The sequence below is a fragment of the Abramis brama genome (assembly GCF_963993115.1).
Source record: "Abramis brama genome assembly, chromosome: 9".
Taxonomy (NCBI): Eukaryota; Metazoa; Chordata; class Actinopteri; order Cypriniformes; family Leuciscidae; genus Abramis; species Abramis brama.
Genome location: NC_139971.1, coordinates 27,383,211 through 27,402,681, shown reverse-complemented (window position 1 = coordinate 27,402,681; position 19,471 = coordinate 27,383,211). Strand labels below are relative to the sequence as shown.

The 19,471-nt window shown below is 34.7% G+C and overlaps 1 protein-coding gene across 1 annotated transcript; it reads right to left on the bottom strand.

Moving 5' to 3' along the window:
* Window positions 1-12,340: 12,340 nt before the first annotated feature.
* On the bottom strand, window positions 12,341-18,190 carry LOC311089162 (protein tyrosine phosphatase domain-containing protein 1). The gene is made up of 12 exons (XM_084123648.1): window positions 18,056-18,190; window positions 17,497-17,799; window positions 16,539-16,619; window positions 16,314-16,432; window positions 15,676-15,813; window positions 15,028-15,593; window positions 14,166-14,408; window positions 13,923-14,039; window positions 13,179-13,280; window positions 12,954-13,034; window positions 12,607-12,717; window positions 12,341-12,495 (listed from the first exon to the last, which is right to left on the bottom strand). Exons 2-12 carry the CDS (start codon window positions 17,673-17,675, stop codon window positions 12,376-12,378), a joined length of 1,857 nt encoding a protein of 618 aa, XP_083979774.1. The 5' UTR covers window positions 17,676-17,799; window positions 18,056-18,190; the 3' UTR covers window positions 12,341-12,375.
* Window positions 18,191-19,471: the final 1,281 nt, after the last annotated feature.

Here is a 19,471-nt window from a genome sequence, read left to right as displayed (position 1 = left end):
ACGTCTGTGGCACGTTGCATTTCTGCTATGGCAACGTCGCTGTCTACGTGCTCGCAACATTGTAACAACGTAGAATTATAAGACGTGACAGGGCTGTAGCAACGTTGTTGCGCGACATTCAGCAACTGAGAGACGACGTTCTGACAATATTTTTATATGGTGTATTTTGTTAGATAATTATATACTTTTTATCGTTTATTGTTTATCTATAGTATTATTTAATGGGGCTATCAACACCTGCAAGTGTAGCCTACACTTTGAAGAGTAAAAATGACAGAAGGTTTCGTTAATTCAACTTTATTAAAACTGCATAATCAAATTGCACTTCCAAAAGTCATACATTTGTGAAAAAAAGAAAAAAAGAAATAAACGAATATACAAATTTATTTTAGGTATAATAAATAAAACATAAAAAGCAAAGGCAGATCAGAACATTTAATGAACAAAACCGGGTCTGTATGGCAGGCAGTAGCCGAAAGCCGGTGTCACCGGGGAAACATCCACAAATCCAGAGGAGCAAAGAAACGAATGAAACTAAATAGCGGAAAAATCAAACGAAAAACTAAACAGTGCGAGCGATGCTACATTATTAGAAATTAAAAGTTGTAGGTTGTGTTTGATAGCTGAGGTAGGCTAAACGCAATACTCACGTATCCTTGCTCGATGATGAATGAGAACACAATGAGCCCAACAACAGGTGGTTGGAATTTAAAAGGCTGATTTTCCCGCTTCGGGGCAGTGACGAGTAGGGGGAGAGCAGGGGCGAAACATAAGGGCATTTTTTCATAAAAACATAATTTGAAAAGATGATGTTTTAGACAGAGATATATTTTTGCTGTGGTCAGTCACCCAAAAGTGTGGTCTATCAATACCAGGTGGTATTTTGTAAAAATGTAAAAGGACTTCAGTATAATTTCACTTTGAACTTAGGACTGCTCATGTTACTTTCGACCCCGTCAGTTGGGACGAAAGTAACACACAGGTGGGTCAAAAGTAACACAACAATATACAAGCTAGATTTTTTTGTGTTACTCTTGTTTTTTGGGGTTTTTTATTAGCCTAAATATACCTGAGTATAGGACCTTGTTAACATGTAACTGCAAACATATTTTGGCCTTTATATTTGCAAAAAATTGTTAATTTACATTTTCATTTTTAATTTCAGTTACATCAATGTTTCAAATAACCCAACAGTACAAACTTGAATTGTTTAGAATATTTTTTTTTAATTGGCAATGTCAATCTATTTTATAAAATGTGTTTTCAACATGAACAATATGAATATTTAATTAAATTACCATAATATAAATTCTCAACATAATGTAACAATAGTCATGTTTCCATCAAGCTGTTTTTATGCATAGGCCTACATTTAAAATCTGCATAAAAACATCAGGATGGAAACCCTGCAAATTCATAGGTGGAGGTGGAAAAGCTATAAGGAATGGCTAAAACCTAAATGTGACTAGGGTAAATGGAAACAGATTGAGTGGAAAAAAATTGTGACACAGAAATCAGCTGATTTAAATGTGAACGCCCTCTCTTAAACATCTGGCTGAATCAGACCTCTGTCTTACTGACCCTCACTCTTGCCATAGGGGAGAGTGGGGTGATTTGTGCCAGGGGGGAAGTAGTTCCACCCCTTGTTCTGGAAAACCATAGAATAATTTGGTCATGTGACCACATAATTTTGAAAAGCAATCAATTTTACTCATCCTCCAAAGAAGAGAGATACATGGCATGAGAGTTAAGCACATTTTAGTGCAAAAAACTGTTTTTTCCCTTTCAAAGTAAATTTTCTATGATTAAGGTTTTTTGATTGTAGTGTCTGAACAATTATAGACAAGTTTGAAAACATTTCACACATGTTTTAGTGCTTTAGTAGGCTACACAATGAGTCTATACAGTTAGCATGATGTTAGCTCTTAACTGCTGGATCATGCTAATTATTCAAACTTGTGGGTCTGGGGTGATTTGTGCCAAAGGGCATGGGGTAAGTTGTGCCAGATCCAGACCACCTAGAGACCTACATACTCACAGGGGATAATCTTGAGAAGTGAGGAGATGGGCATGCCTCATCATTGTTTGACTTAGGCCTGCCTGCTATTTGTTTAATTTAGCTAACACTGATTTCAGTTTTGAGTTTGCACTATGTTAATAAAGAGAAGTTTTATTCAGTTTTTAAGTGGCCTAAGTCACAATAGGATGTTTAGAAATTAGCCTAGTAACTTTATTCTTATGTTACATAATTGACAGACAGCGTTCTGTCAACAGGCATCTATTGCCAAAGCCTTTTTGCCTGAAATGATTGACAAATATCATATATTGTGTTGCTATGGTACTCTAAATGGTTGCTAGGGCGTAGCTTGATAGCTTCACAATGATCCTGAGAGACTGATTGGTCGTCTGAGTAAAATGAGCCCACCCCCTTGTCTCTGTGACACTGTGATCCAGAGTTGTGTTCAATACAAAATCCCTATGCAATTGACCATAGTAGGAAAAATGCATGCTATGGTATTCCAGGGTGACAATATCTAAATAAACCTTAAATTAGTCATTTTGTATTGAATTTGTCTTGCTTTCATATAGCATACGGTTCATAACAGTAAAATGTTCTGTTTTACTTCAGAAAGCACTGGCACAATTTACCCCAACATATTTCCCCAAAAGGCACAACTTACCAGGGGCAAGTTGTGCCATGAGACCACTTTTTTTCCAAGAGCTATATTTCTGAAACTATTTATTTCAGATCCAAAGTTATTATTCTCAGGGATGCACAACATCCTGAAATACATGTACATCCTTAAGTTGAAGGCATTACTGTCATGGCCTCACTTTAAAGTCACTTTGAGTAAAAACTGGCACAACTCACCCCCCCTATTCTGTTGGTATAATATGACATAAACCTGTTTTACTAAATGCTACAACACAGAGAAAGTCACCTCATTAGCAGCGCGACAAAAAGAAACACTTTTTTTTAATAATAATAATTTTCAATTATTTTTTTTGAATTTAGTTTTTTTCTATGTCATCACACTGTTTAGAGCACAATAAACAAATGGTAAAAAAAATACATTTTTGAAAAATAATATTTTATTCATACGTTATGCTATGTCCTCTGTAGTGGACGCCAGGACTAAGTTGTTTAAAAAATAAAATTACATGAAATTATATGTATAGGCAAAAACAATTGGATTTCTTTTCAATCACCAATAAATTTGGGGGTTTCAGGATTTTTTCAACCAAAATTTGTATAAAGATTATTCTCAACTATGTTATGAAAGAAATAACGGAATGAATTGATACACCATTTTACTTTATGCAATATGTGGGTAAAATGGCCATAAATTAATATTCCCATTCAATGCAATGTATATACACTGTATCTAATTTGCACATTAATATGTTCTTGGAGCAACATTTAATGAAAAAAGAAGTGTAATAATTGGAGTAATAATTGGCAACATTTTAATAATAATATCTAATATTTCATATGAATATTGATGTTTATTACATGGCTTGGCTGAATTCCAATGTAGAATGCGGTGTGTTATTTCTTGATAACAGACCGCTGCGAAGTATAACAGACCGTTGCCATGAAAAACAGCGCGTTGCTATGGACGCGGAACGGACTATTTTCTTTAGCGGAAGCAATACAATCGTTTTTAAATCAATAAACTCATTTTTAAATAAATAATTTGTGTCAAATTATTTATTTATTTTGTAGGTAGCCATGTAATAAGCGGGATAATGTATAGTGAGCCGGTTGTTATAGTGAATAACAACCCCTTCTGATTCAAGATCCCTCCGCTTCGCGTCTGGATCCAGTTCAGCCTGTCGGGGTTGTTATTCACTATAACAACCGGCTCACTATACATTATCCCTTACATAATTTATTTCCATATTCACTTGTTGTGTCTCACAAAATGCCTGATAAACATGATTTAAGTCCTGATGTCCTCTACAGTGGACACGTATGAAATCAATGCCCTGTTCTGTAACAGAAAGTCATTTTTTGATTTGAAACCCTTTAACATTTTCCTGAGATGTTGTTTTTTGAGATACAATTTGAAAAGTAGTCCAATTTAAATTATAATTACAATATATTATCATATTTCCATAAGAATGCTACATTTGATCACTAAATTAATGTCAGACATTTTTAAAGACCAAAGAGAAGTTGTTTTCATGGTGAAACCTCCAAACATTTGGTATCTCTGAAAAGTCCTGAATGTGCTCTATACAGGACACCCAGGTTGTGTCATGTGACATGTATGATGTCAGAGAAATTCACTAAAATGTAATGTCCACTACAGTGGACAAAAGTCTATTCTTGGGTCCCAGGAGGATTAAGTAGAATTCCGGTAGTTAGTGTTAAAGTTCTATACATTTCCAAACTTCTTTCAGAGTTGAAGTTCAAGAACGTTGTGGTGGATGACCAAGTTGGTTTTCAATGGAATAAGAGCATGCCATTGTAAAACAACACCACCAATAAAGAGGCCTGTGGAGATGTTGAGAAGAACTATGGATTCAACATTTATAATGATTTTCCCCTTCATAATGCATGATAAGTATATATTTTGTGATGTAGACAAAATTCTAGGCAGATGTAGGCCTAAATTAGTGTTGTGATCAATCAGGTTCAGAAATAACTTCATGAAAAACATGTAGGCCTATTAATACAAGGCAAAAAGTGCTGCACAGTAACCTCCAAAAAACAAAAACAATCCAAGGCACTATTATTAAAATATAAAAACATGCATTTTCATTAGTGTATTTGTCTATAGCTGAATATGATGATACTAAATTTACTTTTAATAAATGTTAGTTAGTTAATAGACTGCAGTGCTTCATTGTGCAGTGAATACTGAACTGTTTCATCAACAGAAGGGTGTTTTTAGTGTGTTGTGTTAATTGTTTTGAGAGCAACTATTCATTTGAAGAAGTTTGATTGAGGAAAAACTAAATATCAGTAAGTGGTCTATTAACACCCTCCCTCTTTCTGATTCATGTAATTGTGTTTACAGTTGCTTGCTATTTATTGTGTTAGAATATGTAGGCTATTGGTTTATAATGTTGTGTGTTGTTATGATTTATGTGATGCAGTGGCTATTGAGCCCAAATTTCTAATCAGAGTGATTCTCAAAATTTTCAAAAAGTAATAAAATATATTATGTAGGCCTATACTGTTTATTTATGCTCATTGTCCATTTTTAAAGACATTGTTTAATTTTTATTTTACAATTTACAGGATTTGTTTGTTCTGCAATTTACAGGATTTGTTTGTTCTTTGTTATTTTGCAAGATAGTCACACCAGCCTGTAAAGTTCAATGGTTTCCAATGTGCCAGTAGTTCCGTAGTTACGTGTTGCAGTGAGAATATACTAATGCCAGATCGGATTGCCACTTCTGCGTCACCTATGCACTGCAAAGATGGATTTTCATTTGATGATTTAATTTGACTGGTGACAGTGGTATTGTGTAATTATTAATTGAATTCATTAATTAAATAATTATTTCTTGAATTCATTTTTTGTTGTTGTTTTTTTTGTTTATTTTTTTTTTGCCTCTGTCACAGTGTATTCTTAACCTGAATTAGCACTGTTCATATAGAGGTACGGTAGGCAACACCAATAGGTATCATGTAACACAAAATAAACATATTTTTTCTTCATGATATACAGGGCATAATCTGTATATGCCGTTTTTATTTTGTCACCATCTGCGGACATCACTGGGTTTTAATTTGAGGTATAAATTAATTTGAGGTTTAGTTCGACTGGGGCACCCACCATGTTGGAGACCACTGGTGTACAGTATACATTTCTTGGACTATTTAAATCAAATGAAATAAATAAATAAATAAATAAATAAATAAATAATAATAAAAAAAAAACCATCGAGCCGCGATGGGAGCTTAACCGCCCAGATCAGCCGACCGCCTGGCGATCAATGGGTGGCGCCTGCCTGCTCGCCCTCAACGACAATTACTGGGAGTGCGCGACGGCTATTTATATGGCAGACTCGACCTGTCTTTCTCCTCGACGGTAACTGGAAATTCAAGCTGCGATTTTTCACGCTGGATATACTCGCGCGATCAAATATATGGTTGTGCTAAACACGATAAAAACACAAATGCTACGTTTATTCGTTAAAACAGTCGGTATTTCCCACAAATGCAGCTGCCATTGGCCTACGTCACGATTACTAAGCGCTGCTATTGGCGGACGTAATGTTTACGTCCCGATCATTAAGTATGTAAGGCGAACGGAACGGAACAGTTAAACTGACAATAAATTAACATTGTGAGTTACATTTTATAAACAATATTGTCAATATTGTTTGTTTTCCCTCTATTTTGCTGACGAGAATTTCAAAATAAAGCCATACCAGAGTCTCAGTGCAACAGACAGCGATTGAACCGAACCGTGAATTGTGTGAACCGTTACATAATCCGATATAATTCTAAATTCAGTTGTTGTAATATTTGTACAATATTAGCCTGCTGTTTGTTGTTGGATTTTTCAAAACTTGAAACTTGTGTGTGTGTGTGTGTGTGTGTGTCAGTTGGATTTTTAAATGTTCTTGAAATAGGTCTCTTATACCCAGCCTGCATTTATTTGATTCAAATATAGTAGCCTAGCCTAGGCTATAAACAGCAGTATTGTGATATATAATATTACAATTTTGAATAACAGTTTCTATTTGGACATATGTTAAAAGTATTTTTTTTTTTTTTTTTTTTTTCTTTTTTTCTTCCTGATTTCTAATTTTAACGATCTCACAGCTTTATTTATGCAATAGTAAATGCAGTGAGAATATACTATGCCAGATCGGATTGCCACTTCTGCGTCACCTATGCACTGCAAAGATGGATTTTCATTTGATGATTTAATTTGACTGGTGACAGTGGTATTGTGTAATTATTAATTGAATTCATTAATTAAATAATTATTTCTTGAATTCATTTTTTGTTGTTGTTTTTTTTGTTTATTTTTTTTGCCTCTGTCACAGTGTATTCTTAACCTGAATTAGCACTGTTCATATAGAGGTACGGTAGGCAACACCAATAGGTATCATGTAACACAAAATAAACATATTTTTTCTTCATGATATACAGGGCATAATCTGTATATGCCGTTTTTATTTTGTCACCATCTGCGGACATCACTGGGTTTTAATTTGAGGTATAAATTAATTTGAGGTTTAGTTCGACTGCTATCTACATTTTGGTCGGCAGGACGGAACCGATATCCAATAACGGTTCAATACGAATATATAATTATAATTTATTTCTGTGATCAAAGCTGAATCTTCAGCATCATTACTCCAGTCTCCAGTGTCACATGATCCTTCAGAAATCATTCTAATATGATATATGAATAATGGTCAAAAAGCATTCATTGTTATTATCAATAACAATGATAATAACTATTTAGCTATTTAACTTTCTTTTTTTTTTTTTTTTTAGGATTCTTTGATGAATAGAAAGATCTTCTTTTTTTCTTTTTCTTTTTTTCTTGTAAAAAGCCTTTCTTTAAAGTGAATTTCGTTTTGTATAAATTGTAATCTTAATTTTAATCAATGTTTCATCCACCGGTTGCCTGCACATGGACTTAATAAATTAGAAGGCAAATATAGCAGATCATGCTGAAGAACTGAAGCTCATCTCGACGTGCGTGCAGATTGAAAATAGTTTAAATTATCGAACGGCTTTATTGTGTTTTAATGTTATGTGAAATGTTACCAATAGTTATTTTCTCATTTTATGTCATTATCATGAAAAAGAAGAAAATGAAAGATTACAATTCAGGCTGTTTATAGAACGGCGGGCGACTCGGAGACTCCATGCGGGCTAGCAGGTGCCCTTGGGCACCCACCATGTTGGAGACCACTGGTGTACAGTATACATTTCTTGGACTATTTAAATCAAATGAAACAAACAAACAAACAAACAAACAAACAAACAAACAAACAAATAAATAAATAAATAAATAAATAAATAAATAAATAATATATAATAATAAAAAAAAATCATCGAGCCGCGATGGGAGCGTAACCGCCTAGATCAGCCGACCGCCTGGCGATCAATGGGTAGCGCCTGCCTGCTCGCCCTCAACGACAAGTGCTGGGAGTGCGCGACGGCTATTTATATGGCAGACTCGACCTGTCTTTCTCCTCGACGGTAACTGGAAATTCAAGCTGCGATTTTTCACGCTGGATATACTCGCGCGATCAAATATATGGTTGTGCTAAACACGATAAAAACACAAATGCTACGTTTATTCGTTAAAACAGTCGGTATTTCCCACAAATGCAGCTGCCATTGGCCTACGTCACGATTACTAAGCGCTGCTATTGGCGGACGTAATGTTTACGTCCCGATCATTAAGTATGTAAGGCGAACGGAACGGAACAGTTAAACTGACAATAAATTAACATTGTGAGTTACATTTTATAAACAATATTGTCAATATTGTTTGTTTTCCCTCTATTTTGCTGACGAGAATTTCAAAATAAAGCCATACCAGAGTCTCAGTGCAACAGACAGCGATTGAACCGAACCGTGAATTGTGTGAACCGTTACATAATCCGATATAATTCTAAATTCAGTTGTTGTAATATTTGTACAATATTAGCCTGCTGTTTGTTGTTGGATTTTTCAAAACTTGAAACTTGTGTGTGTGTGTGTGTGTGTGTGTCAGTTGGATTTTTAAATGTTCTTGAAATAGGTCTCTTATATGCTCACCCAGCCTGCATTTATTTGATTCAAATATAGTAGCCTAGCGGTCCGTGTACTTTTTGATCATTTCATTTCCTGTTTGGAATGGAATAACGAGAAATGAAAACCAGCTCGTTTATTCGTTTTTTAGTTTAGTTTAAAAAACGAAAAATTTGATTTTGGCTCGGTTTTTCATTTTTCGTTTGTGGTTTACAAATCGGTTTATGGGTTCTATATTTCATTTGCACACGTGGGCGGTGCTGAAACGTCCCTTTCATCTGATTGGTCAAAACGCTCCGCCTTCAGTAGGCTAAGCTACGAGCCTTTCTTCTGTCAGGCAGAATAAGAGTCAGTACGAGTGCGGCACTGACAAATGTACTTTAATAAAATAATGTCTGAAACCACCACTCACTGTTAACTACGCACAATATTTGAAGCAGAAATATGTTGCTGGTCACGTAATTCGTGCTGCTGCTACTTGCAAGCGACCCCAATAATGTGAGCCACAGTTTATGACAGATTATTTTAGCATGATGTATTTCCCATTGATAAATACAGTGCAAATAGTTCAAATATTTCTTTGGATAAAAGGGAAATGGAAATAAAAATCAATAATAAGCTGAACTGTACCATGGTAATATGTCCGTAACTTTAGATGGCCGTAGATGACCCATAACTGTTTCATTAGAGTTAGGGGATAACACAGTTTGTAGGCTACAGTATAAAAATCATTATGTCTAAAGTTCCCATTAAACATGAAAACCCAACAACCCAGTGGGAATATATCCTTGTTGTGTAAAACATCCAGAGGTAGACAGTAACAAAGTACATTTACTTGAGTACTGTACTTAAGTACACTTTCTGAGTATCTGTACTTTACTTGATTTTACTGTAGCCTACTTGAAACTGATTTTCATTTTCAACGTTGGGTTTGGTCTTCTAAATGCGAATTTTGTCATTGTTTTGGAGCACACTAGCTTATAGATAAGTTAGATAACAGTAAGGCAAACATATTCATACTAAAAGCCAAAAAACTTTAAATATGGCACTATTTGAGGGAACAGCCATTTGGGTGTCCGAAACCATTGTGGACGTTATTGAGTGACTTATTCAATCTCACATTCAATCCCACTACTGGAACTGTGTTCTAGAAATAAATGTGATATTGATATGAGGGTAGGAAGGCAGGCATAGATTCAGAGGCATAAGGTATGTAAGTATTACACACAACAATGCAACAATAATAAAACAATGCATTGACATTTACTTTTGATACTCAAGTACTTTTAAAAACGAGTAGGCTACTTCTGTAAAAATCTTTACTTCTGTAAAAATCTTTTTTTTTTTTTTACTTCAGTAAAAATCAGTCTTTACAACTTTCTTGTAACGTATCTGTACTTCCACTCAAGTAAGGAAGTTGTTTGTCCAGCTCTGAAAACATCTGTTCATAATCTGTGATTACATAATTCCAACACTGTAAAAAAAAAAATACATCCCCAAGTCAAAAATTTCAAGTGACCGATAACATCTAAATTTTTCAATTAGTCTGACGTATTATTTCTCATTGAGCCAATGTTAACAGACTATTGCAACAAGAATTTCACTTGGGCCAATTGAAAAATTTAGATGTTATCGGTCACTTGAAATTTTTGATTTGGGAGGGTTAGAATTTTTTTACAGTGAATACGAACAGCACCGGGAGGCGTCTGGAATAACTCTGCACTGATCAATCCGCATTTTTAAGCCAGCTAATTTTACAGTAGGCTCATATTCAAAATGTCCTTCTCATATAACGCCAAACGACCGCACAAATGGGCTTCCTTTGTGAAATATAGCAGACCACCGTTTTAAATAACAGTTTAAAAAAGGTGGTCTGCTATTTTTCTCAAAGGAAGCTCAGACAGATGATAGATAGATAGATAGATAGATAGATAGATAGATAGATAGATAGATAGATAGATAGATAGATAGATAGATAGATAGATAGATAGATAGATAGATAGATAGATAGATAGATAGATGACAAATAAAAGTTCCAGATGGACAAACATTAAATCCAGTGTGAATAACAATATCTTAAAATAAACTAGAGAGTGGATACACAGATATGGCCTATGAATGAAATTCATGCATTTATTTGTCATTTAAACTGATGCAAACAGGGAAAGAGAGTAGAAAACACTTATTATCCTGTCGCCCCCTCTAGTGGACAGCATTAAGTATTACGGCCTTCACTGCTCGGATAACGCAAGTAAATGGATTTTTTGGAAAGTAAGTCTGACCAGTTAGAAAAGATATAAGCGAGTCAGACCAGTCTGAAGGTCTGAGCTGAGTTTGGTGAAGCATTAAAGTTCAAGGCGGAGTCAATTTCTCATAATAATAATAAATAATAATAATAATAATAATGTTCAAATATGCTGCTTTCTTAAGCCAACATAATAAAGAAAACTCAGAGAACCAATTCAGTATGTAATACAATTGTATTAGTTTTATAATAAAACTAATAACATTTTAAAGGTATGCTCTTCAACCGACATGATTTTAATTAATCTCAAACCTGGTAATTTTGTAAGTATGTACGTTCACTGATTCTAGCTTCTCTCTTGTCTGTCTCTTTCTTTTCATGTGAACTGAGTAGGCTACACATGCTTACATTCATAAATATAAACTTTATTTCTATTCAATTTTCAAAATTATTTATAGCCTATAGGCTATATAAAAGACAAGAGTGGTAGGCTACATGTTACGGACATATTATCATGGTACAGTTCAGCCTATTATTGATTTTTATTTCCACTTCACTTTTATCCAAAAATACGGATCTATTTGCACTGTATTTATCAATGGGAAATACATCATGCTAAAATAATCTGCCATAGGCTATACTGTAGTTCACATTATTGGGGTTGCCTGACAGAAAGAAAAGCTCGTAGCCTACTGAAGGCGGAGCGTTTTGACCAATCAGATGAAAGGGGCGTTTCAGCACCGCCCACATGTGCAAATGAAATATTGAACCCATAAACCGATTTGTAAACCACAAACGAAAAATGACAAATCAATAAATATAACAAATAAATAAATGACAAATAAATGTATAAATAAATAAAAGAATAAATAAATAAATATGGAAAAAAAATATATATACATAAATAAGGAAATAAATGTATCATTATTTATTTTCGTTTTTTTGCTTTTCTATGTATATTTATTTATACATTTATTTATTTATTCTTTTTTACATTTATTTGTATATTTATTTATGTATTTATTTATTTTTAATAATGGCAGCTTTGGAATTCCATACACAACACAGCTATAACGATAACAGCAGAGAAATTTTCTTCTCATTGTCAGTCAATCAGAATCCATCCTGCTGTAACAAGCTCGAGCATTTAAAGTGACAAACAAGCAGCACACGAATAAACAAAACGATATCATCCGATGATGTGGATGCTAATATTATCTTTATAGTTATCGTTCTTGGTGTGAACGGGCCCTAAGGTTAAACAGTTAAAAAATTTCAACAACAAAAAAATCTAATTCTGCAGATGCAACTAGGCTTGATACTGTAGGCCTACACATTGAAATACATATCAAATAACTTGATCAGTCATACAGTTAATGAAACAATATTTCTTTATGGATATCTTTTTTTAGTTTAACACTGATGGTATTGCAGTATTTGGATGGTGGTTGTGTAGGCACAGCTCTCTCATTGAAGCTCTGAGGACGCGCAACAAGATGCTGTTCCTCTCTATTTCCTCAGGAGGGCGCTGTTATGACACAAAAACATGCAAAAGTTTGTATAATCCGTCTCCAATTACTGCTGTTATTTGTTTGCTATCTTTATTTGTGAAAATTAGCTCATGTACACACAAACTTACTCTTGTTAAAGCTCGAATGAGTCTCTGTAGTATAGCATGTTCAAATTGAGGACACTGAACCACCACATGACCCACACAATCCAGCAAACAGCAGATGGTGTGCCGCTGAGACTAAAACAGCACCGAATTATAAACACACAAAGCTGTATAAGATGAGATGCATGTCTTATATGTATGATGCATACTTGTAACTATACAACTGATTACTTTCTATGCTTTTTATGCTTACAAAATGTATATTTACTACATGTATTAAGTCCCACACAATACAGTTCAACATCAAACTGTGTGTTTGTTGTAGTGTGTTCTTTCAATCGAGGAAGGCCAGACTTAGTTCAGATGTTCACCTTGTTAAGTGTGATAAGGGAGTTTTGTGCAGGCCAGGTTGAGGTCAGCCTCTCTATGTCATCTTTATTGAGAACAGGCTCCTGTTAAAAGAAAGCACACCAGCTAAACTATTGCATTTGAAACAATGAGAAAAACCTTTCTAAAAAACAGACATGAATATGTCATCTGTCATTTTTATCACTGACATAATTTTATGCCAGAACTACCATACTGTGACCTCTGACCTTTAGTCTGTCCAGCCAAGTCCATAACAGTGTGCTCAGAACGTCTGGATCTGTTTCCATGACTAATGTAACCCAGCCACATTCACTCAAATTGAGCTCATCCTGCAGAGAATTAAAACAGGTTCAAATCTCTTACATTACCACAATATTTACTCACTGTAATTTCTTTTATTATTTACAACTGTAGCCACACTGTAAAAAAAAAAAAAAAGTTGCTGCCTTAATATTTTTCATACAATCAACTTGGAATGTTTATGTCATTTCAACTTAAAATTACATTATACATTGAAACATTGAACTTTAAAAATAAGTAAAGCAATTTTCAACTTTTTTTATGAGTTAATGTAAACATGTCATAACTTATTTGTCACATAATTGTTTACAGTGCAATATGTATTTTAAAATCTTTTGTTATACAGACACCCATACAGAATAAGGATACAGCAAGATACATATTTAAAAAAAATAAAGTCAGTATGGTTATCTGAGTGATTTTAAAGCAAGAAAGTATATAGATTATATACCATGATTTAAAAAAAAAGAAAGTTTTAATCATTGCTCTGTATATTTATCTGTACGTGAAATGGATGCAGTCGTATGGCCAATAAAGGGAACCTTGGAAACATGATCATGCTTTGCAGTGTTCCTGCATGGATCAAAATGTTTTATCAGTCCTGTAACTAACAAGTCTATGAATTCAGGAACATTATTTTGCGTGTCAAAATCAAGCCATACATACTATACCTGCAAGCCCACTGCTCTTTTCAATACAGTGTCCACTGGAGGACGCTGTTGTGCCATTGCCTTAGCGACAGCTCTCCATAATGACGACTGATCTAATGTATAATCCTCTCGTCGTAACTTTAAAAAAACATCCACAACATTTGCACAAAGGTAATACAAAATAAAAGTTCTCAAAACCATTCAGGCAGTGATCTTATATGTAGGAAAAAAAACTGCAGACATTTTAATTAGTTTCACACTGACCTCGAGGTTTGAGCTGAACTTTAGGAAAACTTGAGGTTTCTTGGTTGTACATTTTGTCTTCTTGTTAACAGTCTCATTATATGAGTGAGGAGCTGATGTTCCATTGCTTTGGTCTGTCATCAGGATATGAGGAATCTTTTGGGATTCTGTTAGGATTCTCTGATCTTTTGATGGACCGATTTCTCCATTGCTCATTTTATGGAGTCCACCAGATTGAGGAGAGTAATGTGAGAACATGAAATCCTTGCAGAGACAAGATTTCAAATGTCATGTATCGTATTTTAATATATTTTAAAAATGTAATTTATTCCTGTGATGCAAAGCTGAATTTTCAGCATCTTTACTCCAGTCTTCAGTCACATGATCCTTCTGAAATGGCAGCTAATAAACATTATCATCAATTTTGAAAACAGTTGTGCTGCTTAATGTTTTTGTGAAACTGATACACTTACAAATAAATGCTGTTTTTTTAAAACTTTCTATTAATCAAAGAATCCTATATATATATATATATATATATATATATATATATATATATATATATATATAGTGAGCACCAATAATTGATCATTCAGCATAAAATCAGCATATTAGAATGATTTAACAATGATCATGTGGCACTGAAGGCTGGAATAATCACACAATAAATTATATTTTAAACAATATTAAAACTGTTATTCGAAATAGAAAAAATTTAAATAATAATTCAAAGACAAATTTTCAACATTGGTGATAATGTGGGTGCATTCAATCCTGAATTGATTCATCAGATTAATTCCACTTTATGAAAAATGTATTCTTATCATTTTCTGAAATTCCAAAATACAGCAAATCTTGCTAAAAAAAAAAGATTAGCTCTCACCTCAATGATGGTAATCTTGCTGAGATCTGATTCGCTGTAGCTTCGCTTGTTTAGTAGGACGTCTCTCTTCCTCTCCAAGAACCCGAATGGCTCGTCCCAGGACTCGCAGGAGAACATTCTGCTCGAGCCTCGCCTTTCCTTCAAAGCAGGAAGGTTCCTCTTCAAAAGTGTCTCCTTCACTGCCTTCTTTAGAGCCAAAATGTTCACCCTCTTCTCCAGTTCTCTCTGGACTTCTGAAGGACTGGAAGCTCCCTGGGTTATAGTGATCAGCATGCTGCAGAGGACGTGCAGGATCTTGGGTGTGTGTTTGAGTGTTCGGGCCTCTTCCCCATGCAGCAGAAGGGCCTGACGCAGGAGGTACTGCCGAAGACTGAAGGAGGAACCGTGGCGCACGTTCAGACACGGGAATTGGGCCAGCTGAGAGCTCACCAGCCGGGCGAAATCAAACACCAGATTGATCTGTGATCGAGTCTGGATTGAACGAGGCCTTTTGATCCGGACGTAGTGGACAGCTTCACTAGCGCTGATTCGACAGGTGTAGACTAGATAACATGCGATAAGAACACCTGTAAAGCAGGATGGGTATTAAAGAAAATAGAATGTCACTAAATTTACATTGAAAGTAATGATATAGAAATTGCAACTCGCCTGTCCTGCCTAATCCAGCATGGCAGTGAACAGCCACCTTCCCTTCCTGTACAGAGAAAGCCAAAACCTTCACGGCATCCACCATCCCCTCCAGAGAAGACACTCCAAAATCAGACATCCCAAAATTATAGAAAAAAACTGTCAGACAAAAAAGGAATATAATTCAGTAATTCATCAGCTAATTTATTTGGTGAATCTCAAAAGTCACATGTAGGTCATATTTCATTGAATGGCATGAACCATTCATATATTATTAGGAGTATATTATTAGACCAATACATATTGTATATGTTTGCATATATATATTTAAAATAAATCCTGTTATTTTAAACTTTCTATTAATCAAAGAATCTTTGATTAGTTTTCCACAAAAACATTAATCAGCACAACTGTTTTCAACATTGTTAATAATAAACAATGTTTCTTGAGCATAGCAAAATTGTATTTTTTTAATATAATTTAATCATTTTTATAATTTAAAGAAGGGGAGAGGTATATATATATATATATATTTATATATTATGGTAATAAGAATTATAAGTGGCACAATGCAAAACATATATATTTTGTATCCTATTTTAAAATATTCCTTTCTTTCTTTTTTGTTCTTGACAGGTTTTTGCATGCGTTTTGCTCACTTTGGCTGTCCATAAAGACCTGAGGTGAATATGTGAACCCACTGTCAGGCTCCAGAGGAGGGCCGCAGTGAGCATGTTCCCCTGGGAGCTGCATATTAATGATGGATTTAATGTTCAACCTGTAAGCACACACATACACTGCCAATTATTAACCAGAAACATCCCCCTGCAGAGTGTAAGTAAATATCAAACATCCTGATTAGGACTGTATTAAATAACACTCACTGTTTGAACTGTTCTATGATGCTGTATCTCTTGATGAGATATGTAGAAGGTCGTGCCATTGCAATAATGTCATCCGTCACCCTAAATATAAAGTGATAAATAAACACATGCAGTGAATATGTGCATGGCTATGTAAGGATATTCTATAAAGTAAAGAAAGCAGGAAATTTTTAATTAGGACGCAGTGTGACTATCTAAAGTGACATTATATATTTATGCATACATGCATACAAATTCTTTCACATATACAGTTGCAATCAAAATTTGTATGTCAAAAAATGTATACTTTGAGATGACTGTCCTGCAGGAAATTGCATTTATCATCAAGCTTCAGTTTCTGCACCAAAGCATCCCCATCTTTGCCAAAATGGCTTGATGCTTTAAAGAATTCATGATGTCCTTCATATAGTCAAGATTTCCACTTCCTGCAACAGCAAAGCACCCCCATAACATGACTGGACCACCTCCATGTTTGACCATGGAGATGGAGTTCTTCTGCTCATAAGCTTTGCCTTTTTTGCACCAGATATATCAAAGATCCATGGGTACAAAAAGTTCCAGTTTGGTCACATCACTCCATAAAACATTCTTCCAGAACTCCACAGGTCTATCCAAATGAATGTAAGCATATTCAAGTCGGCCTTTTATGTTCTTTATGTTCACATGCACGGGCATATTACAAAAAAAACAAAACAAAAAATCCTATAACTCAAAAGCATTACATTATATACTGACATTATCACTTATTTTGCCACTAAATTGTTTGTTATAGATGCATTTAAAAAAAAAAAAATTTTAAACACCATCTTTAGAAAAGCAAATTGTTACATTCTCCGGGGGGTTGAATAATTTTGATTGCAACTGCGCATTCATGCTTTCAGATATAACCATTCCTATATGTTTGGTGTGTCACTTATAACACTAAATCACTCAGTCAATAGAACAATGTTGGCCTCACCAGCTGCTAAAGACTCCTTCAACGGCCTGCTGGCTCGTGCTCCAGCACGCCGGACCCTCATAGCGGCAGTCTCTCCCCCCACAGGCCAGAAGACAGATGATCTTAGGAGGAACAGCCTTCACCAGACTCTCCCTGGCCTGAGAATATGATGGTCTGGGCACTGGAACTTGTGAAATCATGGAGGACAGGAGAGGAAAGGAGGGAAACTAACAGCAAATGACTGCTTCTATATGCACTAATGGCTTAAAATGTAGCAGGCCATTATGTGGATATGCTGTCCTTTGGAAATTCAGCCGAGGAATACTATAGACGGAAATACAGACAGAAAACATGCACACTTGCAGTCAATGACAGAACTGTCAGTTTCCTCCTACTACATACTAACAAGACAAGAAATTAATTAAAGTAAGAGAAGAGCAGTCAAGCTAATACACTATAATCACTGCACCGCCGCCATGTTAGCTGACCCACATTTTAAGCCCGATGAATTATCTCCAGCTCTGAGCTTTTCTTTATTGATCATTTTGACAGTCAAAAAAAAAACAAAAAACTGACTTACCCATGTGGCTCCATCCAAAGAAAGAGTTAAATGTGAGAGGCGTACATGGAGATGACATGTAGAGAGAATGTTACACGGCTATACTGCATACAGATACATGTTCATGTCTCAAAGCTGACCCAGCGTTTGGCTTCTAATCCTTATTAAGTGTCATAAACACATTAGTGGATAGACATTCACGATTCGTATTAAGTCTAATTATATAAGGGTCCAGCAGTCTGTATCTACAATATACCTACCAAACCACAAGAAATATTTTTTCTCATGTGCATTTTGCTTAATCAAAGGAACTTTTGAAAACAATTGCAAAGTTTTCTTTGGTCTGAATTAAGTTACCCTTACAAAAAAGAAGTTAATTCAAGTGTGCTATTAATAGACTTCTTATATAGCCTACTAAAAATAAGAAAGTATATATATTTTTTTTATACTTCTCACAAATATACTTGTACTTAACGTATACTTAATAAAATTAACTTGAATTATACTTCTTTTTTGTAAGGATACCCTTGAGAAAAAAAATAAGTATACTTCAAATTCATTTTATAAAGTATACTTAGGCCTAAGTAAAGTTCAAGTAAATTTTTAAGTAAACTTTATGTAGTAAGTATACTAATAATATCAATTTACTAGTAGTAAACTTGTAAGTATACTATTTCAATACTGCTTAGTATATAACAGTGTGATAAAATGAGGTATGTAACTTTCAATTCAAAGAACCAAACAATGGGTTTTGTGTTCAAGATAATTTTATTCACTGTTTTGTCTTACATGTGTCGAATGGAAGGTGCACATTCCAGTGCGACTCATGTTTGTCTGTCTTAGCCTTTTTTGTGCCTGTAAACAAGAAAAGGTGAATGTAAATTATACAAATAATGATTTGTTTGTTAATGGTGAATCTCTTGTCTTACCTTCTTCCTGGAATGTCCTAATAGGAGGGGCTCACGAACAGGAAGCCTGACTTATACCTTCCCAGAGGAGGAGGAGTTCAAGTATTGAGAATGTGAAATATTATTACATTGAATGCATCTTTTAAGATTCTCGTTGGTTTTCATGATGAAAATGGAGCTTGATAAAGAAGATGCTAATATTCATGTTTGAATGTTGATGTTAAATATGGTCTCATAAATAATCTTATGTATATTGTAATTGAGATAGCCTTGCCATTGGTATGTTTGAATTTGAGGGGAGGAGCCTCGACTATAAAGAGTCTAATTGTTTGGACGGGGGGGAGAACAAAGGGTGACTGTTGGGCCAGTAGCCAACGTGTTTGATGGTCCTCATGTAAATATTATTTTGCTATGTTTTTTTTTCTTTCTTTTTTTCTCTTTTCCTTTGTTTTTTTCTGTATTGAAATTCTGGTGGATGGAACCCTGTTACACTGTTTGGAGCATGCCCTGACAAGAAAATTAAATCACC

Excerpts from the sequence above, each read along its gene's own strand:
- LOC311089162 (XM_084123648.1), bottom strand. The coding sequence starts at position 17,675 with ATGATTTCACAAGTTCCAGTGCCCAGACCATCATATTCTCAGGCCAGG. Across the intron at positions 15,814-16,313 it reads GGTCTTTATGGACAGCCAAA|TTTTTTTCTATAATTTTGGG; the intron begins GTGAGCAAAACG and ends TTTGTCTGACAG. Across the intron at positions 13,281-13,922 it reads AAAGAGCAGTGGGCTTGCAG|GATGAGCTCAATTTGAGTGA; the intron begins GTATAGTATGTA and ends AATTCTCTGCAG.